Source organism: Manihot esculenta, chromosome 1, assembly GCF_001659605.2.
Source record: "Manihot esculenta cultivar AM560-2 chromosome 1, M.esculenta_v8, whole genome shotgun sequence".
NCBI lineage: Eukaryota > Viridiplantae > Streptophyta > Magnoliopsida > Malpighiales > Euphorbiaceae > Manihot > Manihot esculenta.
The window spans coordinates 33,264,437-33,275,620 of NC_035161.2; the positions used below are offsets into that span (position 1 = coordinate 33,264,437).

Genomic DNA, 11,184 nt, shown 5'->3' on the forward strand with positions numbered 1-11,184 from the left:
CTGCTTTAGTAGTCCGATTGACACTTGTGAATAGCTGCATACGCGTTTCTTATATATTATTGCTCTGCTAAGCTAAGCTTACTGTCTGATACCTGTCAAAGTGTGGACTCCAAAGTGGCAATGAACCCTTTTGTTTTTGCTCCACAATAAACCACAACCAGGAGTTCCCTTTTGTTTTGTTTTCTTTTTTCCTTCTCTCTCCCTTCCTGCTTTCATTTCACGGCTGCAGAGAGCAAGTGAAGGGAAGAATCAAGGATGGGAACTAGCTCAGTTTCCATGTTGTTGAGTTTGGTTTGCTTGGTTATGTGTTTGGGTTCTCAGCTAATCCAATGTAGTGTGACCTATGATAGCAAGGCAATTGTTATCAATGGCCAAAGGAGAATCCTTTTCTCTGGTTCCATCCATTACCCCAGAAGCACTCCTGATGTATGCTAAAACTTTCCCATTTTTCCTCTTCTTCTTTATTTATTTAAAATTTTGTTTTAACTTGTTCATTTTTGGCTGCTGTATCTAATTTTTCTTGAGAAATTGGGATTCTGTAGATGTGGGAAGATCTGATACTGAAAGCGAAAGATGGGGGAATTGATGTGGTTGAGACCTATGTCTTCTGGAATGTGCATGAGCCTACTCCTGGAAATGTACCTCTACTTACTCCCTCTTGTGTCTCCCTGTGTGCGTTTTTAGGTCTCTGCAGAGTTGCTTTTTTTTTTGTTAGCTTATTTTCTAGTAATTTGTGTTTGCTGTGTGGATTATAGTACAATTTTGAAGGGAGATATGACCTGGTGAGATTCATAAAGACAATACAGAAAGCAGGCCTTTATGGCCATCTTCGTATTGGACCTTACATTTGCGCAGAGTGGAATTTTGGGTAACTAAAATTTCCCCTTCCTCTGAATCTAGCTTCCTCTCTTTCTGATTTTGGATGTTTCGCAACTGGGTTTTGTGTTTTAACCTTTTTTTTTTTTGCTTGATTTTTGTTTACCAGTGATGCTAATTTGCATAGGTTAATTTTATTTGTAGAGGGTTTCCTGTTTGGCTGAAGTATGTCCCAGGCATCAGCTTTAGAACAGACAATGAGCCTTTCAAGGTTTCCTATCTTCGTCCCCGTTTGTTTTTTTATTAGTTTATTTCATGGTTCATCTCAATTGAATTATGTAATTAGTCAAAGCAGGACGATTGCAACTTGAGCAACATCTTGGATTTTACAATATTTAATACCATTGTAATAAAGAACCTCATATGCTGTTGCAGAGAGCAATGCAAGGGTTCACTGAGAAGATTGTGGACCTGATGAAGAGTGAACATTTGTTTGAATCACAGGGTGGCCCCATTATACTCTCTCAGGTATTGTTTTGAGTACCCCATATAGTGGCATGTTCTGTTGTTACTTTTAGTTTAGTCTATCGAACTGTCTTGATGAGTTCAAATGCTAATTATAAGTTGATGATTGTGTAGTTAAAATAAGAAAAAAGAGGGAATAAATTCTTTAATCCTGGCAACAAGTTATGTTACTAATATGGAATCCTGTTTTTCTTCTTTTTCTTTATATTTTTTGTGAAATGTGCAGATTGAGAATGAGTATGGGTCAGAAAGTAAGCTACTTGGTGCTGCTGGTTATAATTATATGACTTGGGCAGCAAATATGGCACTCAAAACAGGAACTGGGGTGCCTTGGGTGATGTGCAAGGAAGAAGATGCTCCAGATCCAGTTGTAAGTAGTTTGAGACTTTACCAGTTGAAGATATAGAGTTGGTGTTTTTCTATTAAAGTTAATCCTACTGAATGAGTAATGACATGAGTCCTTAAATTTTTTTTTTTTTCAATCGATAGATAAACACGTGCAATGGATTTTACTGTGATTATTTCTCCCCCAACAAACCATACAAGCCTACAATGTGGACTGAGGCTTGGAGTGGATGGTACGCCTTCCATGATTTGATTGGTTAGTTCAGATTTACCAATTTAGCATGAATTATATTTTAACTAATTTTTCTTCTTTTGAAATAAATTATGAAGGTTCACGGAGTTTGGTGGTCCAATTCACCAGCGTCCAGTTGAAGATTTGGCATTTGCCGTTGCTCGTTTCATACAGAAAGGAGGATCTTTTGTTAATTACTATATGGTCAGCTCCTTTTTTTCATTTTAAGCATGGATAGAAGTTGGTATTTCTTCTTTTGTTGGTGAAACTTGTTTCCCATGTCATATGAAACAGTACCATGGAGGGACCAATTTTGGTCGCAGTGCTGGAGGTCCTTTCATTACTACCAGTTATGACTATGATGCGCCAATAGATGAATTTGGTAAGGATGATAATTTGTGATGTTTAAAACCAAGTTAATACTGTGAAGCAAATCAACTTGAGGGGTTGGTATTCCCAGTTCACTTCTAATGGGTGTAATACAGCTAATTGCTTCTACTGCACAATTGTGATAGGTTTGATCAGGCAGCCGAAATATGGTCATTTAAAGGAGCTTCATAGGTCTGTTAAGATGTGTGAACGAGCTTTAGTGTCAACTGATCCTGTTGTGACACAATTAGGGAGCTATCAACAGGTTTTCCCAACTCCTCGACACACTTTTTGTCCAGAAAGTTATGTAATTTAGTTATGTTTACATTTATGCAATTTCGCAGGCTCACATGTACTCTTCAGAATCAGGAGATTGTGCAGCTTTTCTTGCAAACTATGATAGAAAATCGACTACAAGGGTGTTATTCAATAATATGCACTATAACTTGCCACCTTGGTCCATCAGTATCCTTCCTGATTGCAGAAATGTGGTCTTTAATACTGCGAAGGTGTGCATTTTTTTCTGATTACCTAGTGTGACCATGACATGGCATAATTATTTGCTATCTCTAGTAAAAACTCATGCTTCAAAGAAAAGAATAAGAAAAAGAACTCAAATTTTCAAGAAAAAATTTATTTCTGCTCCTCAGTTTTGGTTCTGTTACTTTGTAGGTTGGAGTTCAAACATCTCAACTGGAAATGTTGCCAGTAAATGCTGATATGCTTTCATGGGAGAGTTATAATGAGGATACTACATCTCTTGATGACAGCTCGACATTCACTGCTCTTGGTCTCTTGGAGCAGATAAATGTCACAAGGGATGCTAGTGATTACTTGTGGTACATCACTAGGTGAGACTGATTACCTCAGTGGCACTCCCATATGCTCACCTGGAGATTTTAGCATGTATTAATTGTTGGTTGATCTGCCGTGCTTTTCTTTTGCATCAAACAATATTAAAACCCAATCTTTTACCCGTGTCTTTTAACTCAGAATCTAGAGTCATATTAAGCAGTTATACTTATCTCATACTTCTCAATGTGCCTACAGTGTTGATATTGGTTCATCTGAATCCTTTCTACATGGAGGGGAACTTCCTACTCTCATTGTTCAATCAGCAGGCCATGCTGTGCATATCTTTGTTAATGGAGAACTTTCAGGTATATAAATGCACGATCTATATTTTATCTTCTAGAGTTGGCCATTTAATCTTATCAAGCATGCATCTTTCTAGGTTCTGCCTTTGGTACAAGGGAGAATAGGAGGTTTACATATACTGGAAAGGTCAATTTGCATGCTGGAAAAAACAAAATTGCATTGCTGAGCATTACTGTTGGATTGCAGGTTAGTTTCTCTTCCCTACCTTTGTTACTTGAGGATGGTGTAGTTCTTGTGATATTAGAGATATGACCTACCGTAAGAACTAGAAATCTGTACAACTAAATTGGATGCTTAGTGAACTTAAAATGCATGAGATAAATGCTTGTATTATGATAAGTTTTGGTATGGAAGTATAGCAAACTGAATAAGGTTGTGCATCTGAATGTGGGTTTGGTTCTCAGTAATAACTAGCTGAAAATAAATAAGAAACTAGTTCCATGTATCAAGCCCAATCTACAGTAGCGTGTTGAACCTCCTATCAGCTTGATTCATTCACTTCTAATTTTGATAATAGATATTATATCCACTGTCTATAGGCGTTTGATGAATGTATCTTGTTTATTTGAAGAATGTGGGCGGACACTTTGAGACATGGAACACAGGAATACAAGGTCCAGTTGCACTGCATGGGCTTGACCAGGGAAAATGGGATTTAACCTGGCAAAGATGGACATATCAGGTTGTGGATTCTGACCTCTCTTATCTCAGTATTTTAATTCACACTGGTTGAAATCTTTCCCTGATTGCTATCTATTTAAACAGGTTGGGTTGAAAGGGGAAGCCATGAACCTAGTTTCTCCCAATAGTGTTTCCTCTGTTGGCTGGATGGCAGCATCATTAGTGGAACAAAGACAGCAACCATTAACATGGCATAAGGTATGAAATACGATATCAGGTTGTTGCATAAAATTACCATTTGTGTAGAAGATTCCAACTCAGTCTGTTTTAACTTTGTAGGCCTATTTCAATGCGCCTGATGGGGATGAACCGTTGGCTTTGGACATGGAGGGTATGGGAAAGGGCCAAATATGGATTAATGGGCAGAGCATAGGAAGATACTGGACTGCATATGCCACTGGTAATTGCAATGGGTGCAGCTATGAAGGAACATTCCGTCCTCCCAAGTGTCAGCTTGGTTGTGGTCAACCGACCCAGCGATGGTAATTACTCAAAAGACGGTGATATGCTGCAATTTTATAGGAAAAGAAATCATTTAGTGATAATAATTCAATTTGCAGGTACCATGTGCCTCGATCATGGTTGCAGCCAACCCAAAATCTCTTGGTAGTTTTTGAGGAACTTGGAGGAAATCCCTCTAGAATTTCTCTTGTGAAGAGATCAACGACCAGTGTGTGTGCTGAGGTAGCCGAGTTTCATCCAACTCTCAAGAATTGGCACATTGAGAGCTATGGAAGAGCAGAAGAGTTCCATAGCCCCAAGGTTCACCTGCGGTGTAGCGTAGGCCAATCTATTTCTTCCATTAAATTTGCAAGCTTTGGAACTCCTCTGGGAACTTGTGGGAGCTACCAGCAAGGACCTTGCCATGCTCCTGCTTCATATGATATCGTTGAGAAGGTAGTTTTAACATTACTCCATCGTTTCTAAAATCTATAAGCATATATTGTCTTCTCACCATGTATTGTTTCTTTTTCACAGAAGTGTATAGGGAAGCAGAGATGTACAGTCACCATATCCAACAGTAACTTTGGCCGAGATCCATGTCCAAATGTTTTGAAGCGGTTGTCCGTTGAAGCTGTCTGTGCTCCAACTAACTGGAGAGGTTAGACAGGGAAATATTGAGAAAATACTAATTTATATTGCATCTAGTATTTAACTACACATTACCAGCATGAACAATAGGGAAGACTACAGGAAAGGCTTTTTCTTATTTAGATAGGTTTAGCGCCACAGCTTTTAAAAGTTGGAGAAGCTGTGGCAAAAGGTGTTTGTTGCTCAAGGCAATTAGTGCTCCAAGTGGGCTAATGTACCACAGTAAATTAGAGGGTGTTAGATAGCAATTCCCTGGGTTCCTGCAATTTAGGGCCTAAGGTGAATTTGAATCCCCGGTCCCCACCCGTTTTAACTGGATGTGGGCACTGGGAAAAAGAGGTGTTTTAAGTTTTCTAGTGGTGTGGTTTGGTTAAATGTTTGTATCAGGTTTGATAAAATCAAACCCCGAGTTTGTTTATGTTGGGAGCGGATCCTGACCATTGTTGTGCAGTTTCCTGCAGAAATTTAGAAAAGCTTTTGTCTTCTGCATATTTTGCTAGTCTCCAGACTTCACTCTGTCCTGGAATTTTTTCCATTCATTTTCTGGGCACCCACCAGCTGCAAAAATTTACTGAAAGAAAAGGAAAACTTTAGCACACCACTTTCAAGTTTGCTGGAGCAATTTTGAACATATTGTACATTGTATCGGTGTGGCAAATATTCCCATTCCATCGAAAGCGCAACCAGAAGATGACAACTTGAAAAGCAGAACAACAGCCCTAGATTAACCCAATAGCTCTCAAAGCTTTCAGTATCCGCCCCCTCTTATTGCATAACAGAAGTCTCAATCCCCTTGCCTTTTGCCCGAGGACAGAAAGCAAATGTATTAAGTGCCTAATCAGTTTGTATAACAAGCTCTACATGACAGACCAAGCTGCGAAGACTGCATTCCCGGTGGAAGAAGTGCAGAAATTCACCTCCTACTCCACCGTGCACCACGCCACTTCCAAGGCTAAACCAACCCCCAATTAACCTAAGCGGCAGTCTGCCCTAGACTCGTATGAATTTTGAAGATGCATAAACTCTAATTTATCAGGCAAATGAACATTATTTGCGACACATATGGAATATCTACACACCTTTCAAGCAAACATAAATTAAGTAAACCACTCCCAGTAACAGAATTCCATAGCAAGAATACACCAGAATGACACAGTAAACAATTTTTCTGCCATTACTGTTCGAGTTATTATCAAGAGAAGCAACATCTCAAAAATATTCATTAAAAACTTCAGACCTTTAATTTTAATTTTATTATAAAATTGGCAATTCTAATAATATAAATGTAAAATAACAAAAAAAACCATTTCAATATGTTCTTCTCTTCAACAACATCAAATAATTTTTGAAAAACAGTTAAACCTTAATCCCAAACATGCTCTAACATTTTAAAAGAACACAAACTACTCATGGAAATAGTAAAAACACATGGAAATTAACATTTTCAAGCAGAAGCAGTAGCCATGTGCTTTGCTATAGTCTTCTGCAGTTCATCTTTATTTGCTCCCACTACCTTGTCCACAATACTTCCCTCTCTAAGGAATATGAAAGTTGGCATTGCTTCCACAGCCCAATCCTGAGCAACCGTCTGCGGACAAGAATATCAGTACTGATTAAGGTTTTCACTGCACAATTAGTATCTAATCAACCAAAGGCCTTTCATTGATTTATTTATTTATTTTAATTTTAAATTACCTTCAATTCATCCACATCCACCTTCAGGAAGATAACATTGGTCAGCTTCTTGGCTAGGTCTACTAAGAAGGGAGTAATGAAACGGCAGGGTCCACACCATGAAGCAGTAAAATCAACAACCACCTTCATCAAACCCAAGATCAATATAAATTAAAAAAAAAAAAAGAAAAAGAAAAAACACAATGAAAGGTTTCAGTTGGAAATAATAGCAAACTCGTTAAACTTTCACATGCGAGCATTGAAGGTACTCGGGAATTTTATTTCTGTTTTAAATGCAAGATATGTGAATGCCACCAAAATCCGATAACAGCATCTTGCCCAATGCCCATCCAAGTTATTGGGTCCAAACCCCAGAGCAAGATATAAAGGGAAAAGAAAATAACTGTAAAAGGCGTCCATGAAATACTTCTCCTTTTCTGTGGACCTCAAGACAAATGGCTCAGAAATCTATAGAGCATACACAGCATATAAAGGTTCTTCTTGGCAATGTTTGGTGTTTTCACTATGGTCAAACATTAGCTAGAGTGATTAGATAGTGGATCAAGAAATACTACTCTTTAGCTAACAGTTACTAAAAACAATTAACAATGTTATCGAGTGAGCAGTCTGTGGGATATATAGAATTAAGAAAATACCCATGAATGATAAATAGACAACAGTAAACAATCCAAGCCAGCAGAAAAAACAAAGGTGTAGTAGACAGACAGTTTTTCACCGTATAGAGGACCTATGTATACTATTTCATTCATTCCCTAAACAGCAGACGTGTTACTCTACTGAATAAAATAAAAACGAAAGTAAATTTCTCCTTGTTGAAACAAATGTTTTTCAAAAAAAAAAGTTAAAAAATAATTACCAAATATTTGATCTCACCCCTGTTCTAATTGAGAGGTTTAATTTAACCTACTTCCAAAAACTCAAAATTTTCAATAAGATCAATTTAAATCAAAATTAAAATTTTGAGCTAAATCTCTTGATTTTGTTGATTTAGATAAATAAAAAGCTTAAATTCATGATTGTTGGTCTAAATTTATTGTTACCTTAATTTCGGCTAGAAATCAATAAACTCAATTCTGTATTTTTTGTACTAACTGAACTAAAATTGAAACTTTTTAGATTAATTTAAACAAAAAGTTAAAAATAGGTTAAATTAAACTTACGAAACAAGTATAGAGATGAAAATGGCCACTAATCCAAAAAAGAATATATAACCATATCACAGAAAAAAAAAAGGAACTAGAATTTTATATAAATAAAATCTGTGGGGTACCATTCCAATAAGATTATGCAAAAGATAGTATGGTTGCAAATTTTTTGTGGGGTCAGCAAAAGGATGAAAGGAAATTACACTGGATTGCTTAGGGAAAGATGTGGCGGAATAAGCTTATATGGTGGCATGAGCTTTAAGGATTTAGTAGATTTTAATAAAGCCCTATAGCTAAGCAAAGGTGGAGGGTTCTAACTAGACCTCAATTTTTGTTTGCCTGGGTCTTAAAAAGGTACGTATTGTCCCCATACATTATTCATGAAAGCGAGATGCTCTACTAATGCTTGGTTGAGTTGGCAAAGTATAATGTGGGGGAAATACATTATAGAGAAAGGGATTCGGTGGCAGGTCGGGGGAAATACATTTTAGAGAAACGGATTCAGCGGCAGGTGAGAAATAGAGAGTCAGTTTTGCGTAAGCTAGGCCTCTTGATTCCTAAGCCTTATCTTAATCCTCCTGCTATTAAAAGTGATAACTATTAGGATGTGGTTTGGGTTAAGCAGTTGATTGATGAAAACTTCAATTCCAGGAACGTCAGGGCAATGGAGGAAAACTGCACGCCAGAAGAGGTAAACAACATAATGGCTATCCCTGTGAGCATGTTTCAGGGGGATGACATTTTCGTCTGGCATTATAATAAAAAGGGAACATACTCGGTCAAGTAGGGATATGTTATAGCTAGAGAAATCAATAGGACCAGAGAGAATCAGGATATAGCAAGACTGAGGCCAGTTTCTAATCAAAGAGATGAGAAGTTTTGGAACCGTCTGGAGCATTAATCTTCACACAAAGCTTTCTGTTTTCTCATGAAAGCTGGTACAAGACACGATACCGATTTGGGGGGTCTCAACAGGAGAATATCTCATATCCCCCGGGACTGTAGATTTGTAGTTTCTGTGGTGAAGTGGAGATAGCTAGACATTTATTCTTTCTGTGTCCCAGAGTTTTGGAAATATGGATTAATTCTCCTTTCCAAATACGGGCCTCCTTTCTCTCCGGTTCATGAATGGCAGATTATTGGAGTGAGCTTACAACTCCTTCGAGACAGCAAGAGCAAGGGTGCAATTGGATCCAACTCCTAGTTTTTCTAATGTGGTTCATCTGGAAAAAGCCGTAATAGGCTGATTTTCCACAATAAGGAGTCTAGTAGCTTAGAAGTGATTCAACAAGCCATCTTCGCCCATGAAGAGTTTTATGCAGTTGTCAGAAATAGAGGGAAAGATAAAATCAGGTTTGCTTCTATTCCTCAGAATTGGACTTCCTCCCCTACTACAACTGTGAAGATAAATTTCGTTGCAGCTGTTAGTGTTAAAAGATATGTAGAGGCTGTTGCTGCGCTTGCAAGGAATAGCCAAGGATTGCCTTTGGGTTGGAGCTGTAAACTACACCCTGCTATTGTTGACCCCTTATTTCTGGAAACTCTTGCAGGTCAGGAGGATGTCTTCTTGACTCACAGAATGGGTTTACGGTCTATCATTTTGGAAGGTGATGCAAAGCAAGTCATTCATTTCGTTAAGGGTAGAATATTCAAGGAGACTTTGCGGGGCTAACTAGGGATATTAGTAGTGTTAGCTCAATCATTTTCCGAAGCAAGTTTCCAGTTTGTCAACCGCAATTGTAATAATGCGGCTCATTGCTTGGTCGAAAAAGTCTTGCATGATCAGTCTTTCTCATATAACCCTATGGACCAAGTTTACTTTGTATCCTCTCTGAGAATTTAGTTGGTTGGTTAATGAATTTTTCTTTTATAAAAAAAGAAATTCATTGTTTTGTTGCAACTACCACAAAAGAAGGTAAATTATTAACCAGCCACAACATACCAAACGAGACTAAAACATCAACAATCAGGGGGAAAATTTTATAAATTACTTGAGTTGCATAACCAATAAACATTCATCCTTCACCGCTGAGGAAAATCTACGCATCGCTATCGCCTTCCTTATCCCTAAAGGCTTTATTTTTTATGCCTATTAGATATGGTTGTGAACATGGCCCAACATGCATGATTTAAAAATCTATGGAGGCCCAAGTCCAGATCCAATCACGAAAAACAATTCCCCCGTAACCATCAATCACCAAATCATCAATTGAACCTTTCACTCTCACTCCAGAATCCAAGTACAAATCATTATCACATCGAAATGAAAACTTCGAGACCAGCTAAATATGTTTGGATCACGTCCCAATGAAAATTCACACACACATACACACACAATGCATCCTGTTGAGCACATCCTTGCTGATATATGATCACATAAGCACGTAAAAAACATCCACCGTCATAGATTCCCCATAATTATAAACTCACGACCTCAGATGCACAATTCCCAGCCCCAGTCATCAAGAACAAAACAGAATCCAGAGTTTAAGAAAAATCTAAACAGATAAAAACCAAAAAAAAAAAAATTGGAAAGGAATATTATTGAAAACAAAAAGTGCTACAGCTACAGAATCCATAACTCAAAATCAAGAAATTTCGCATTATTAATCAAAACTCAAACAAGAAAAAAAAAAAAAAAAAGAACATGATTGTATAAAATTAATACCAGCTTCTTGGATTGATTTGCCTTCTGCAACTGCTCGTTCCATATTTCAACAGTGTGGCAACCAATCACTTGTCCCTCTTCTGCTGCCATCCCCGGTATTCTCTCAAAAGTTTGAAAGTGCTTTTGCTTCCTGGTTGCGAAATTGGGTTTGTTTAATACCGATCGCGATTGAAAATGCACCTAATCTTTGGATATATTACAGGTTTGCCATGAGCATAAGAATTGCTCTGCTACCGATTACGTAACGGCTAAAGGATGCGTCTCCACGGAGACTCCCATGCAAAATAGCAATGCCCTGGACGTTTTAGAGGACAAAATTACTGTGTACATTAGTGGACTGTAGCTATGCTCGCTTGTCTTCTTCTAGCCGTCGGATTTGTTCAAGTGAGTTGACGTGGTTTATCTTACGGTATATGTGAAGTCTATGTATGTAGCTTGAACTTGTGGTTGTGATCGTG

At 37.8% G+C, this 11,184-nt stretch overlaps 2 protein-coding genes across 3 annotated transcripts; one reads left to right on the plus strand and one right to left on the minus strand.

Moving 5' to 3' along the window:
* LOC110601654 (beta-galactosidase 3) lies at positions 1-5,707 on the plus strand. Of its 2 annotated transcripts, XM_021738872.2 has the most exons (19): positions 1-426; positions 543-638; positions 756-868; positions 1,021-1,087; positions 1,252-1,344; positions 1,568-1,711; positions 1,831-1,919; positions 2,017-2,122; positions 2,213-2,300; positions 2,434-2,552; positions 2,632-2,796; positions 2,960-3,138; positions 3,338-3,447; positions 3,522-3,631; positions 4,017-4,127; positions 4,211-4,324; positions 4,406-4,608; positions 4,687-5,023; positions 5,105-5,707. In XM_021738872.2, the coding sequence occupies exons 1-19, from the start codon at positions 256-258 to the stop codon at positions 5,231-5,233; spliced, it is 2,544 nt and encodes an 847-aa protein (XP_021594564.1). In that variant the 5' UTR covers positions 1-255; the 3' UTR covers positions 5,234-5,707. The 2 variants fall into 2 exon arrangements, 1 of the variants encoding a protein (XP_021594564.1); XR_006351294.1 differs by lacking the exons at positions 4,687-5,023; positions 5,105-5,707 and having other exon boundaries at positions 3,985-4,127; positions 4,406-4,500.
* A 745-nt stretch (positions 5,708-6,452) lies between these two features.
* Positions 6,453-10,981, minus strand: LOC110601662 (thioredoxin H-type). Its single transcript, XM_021738885.2, has 3 exons — positions 10,727-10,981; positions 6,914-7,036; positions 6,453-6,806 (listed from the first exon to the last, which is right to left on the minus strand). The coding sequence occupies exons 1-3, from the start codon at positions 10,814-10,816 to the stop codon at positions 6,663-6,665; spliced, it is 357 nt and encodes a 118-aa protein (XP_021594577.1). The 5' UTR covers positions 10,817-10,981; the 3' UTR covers positions 6,453-6,662.
* Positions 10,982-11,184: the final 203 nt, after the last annotated feature.

Bases quoted from the DNA above. Each gene is read 5' to 3' on its own strand.
- LOC110601654 (XM_021738872.2), top strand. From the start codon at position 256: ATGGGAACTAGCTCAGTTTCCATGTTGTTGAGTTTGGTTTGCTTGGTT. The intron at 427-542 runs GTATGCTAAAAC...GGGATTCTGTAG, and splicing joins ACCCCAGAAGCACTCCTGAT to ATGTGGGAAGATCTGATACT. The intron at 1,712-1,830 runs GTAAGTAGTTTG...TTCAATCGATAG, and splicing joins AAGATGCTCCAGATCCAGTT to ATAAACACGTGCAATGGATT.
- LOC110601662 (XM_021738885.2), bottom strand. From the start codon at position 10,816: ATGGCAGCAGAAGAGGGACAAGTGATTGGTTGCCACACTGTTGAAATA. The intron at 7,037-10,726 runs GTATTAATTTTA...GGTTTGATGAAG, and splicing joins CAAATCAATCCAAGAAGCTG to GTGGTTGTTGATTTTACTGC. The intron at 6,807-6,913 runs GTAATTTAAAAT...TCTTGTCCGCAG, and splicing joins TGGATGTGGATGAATTGAAG to ACGGTTGCTCAGGATTGGGC.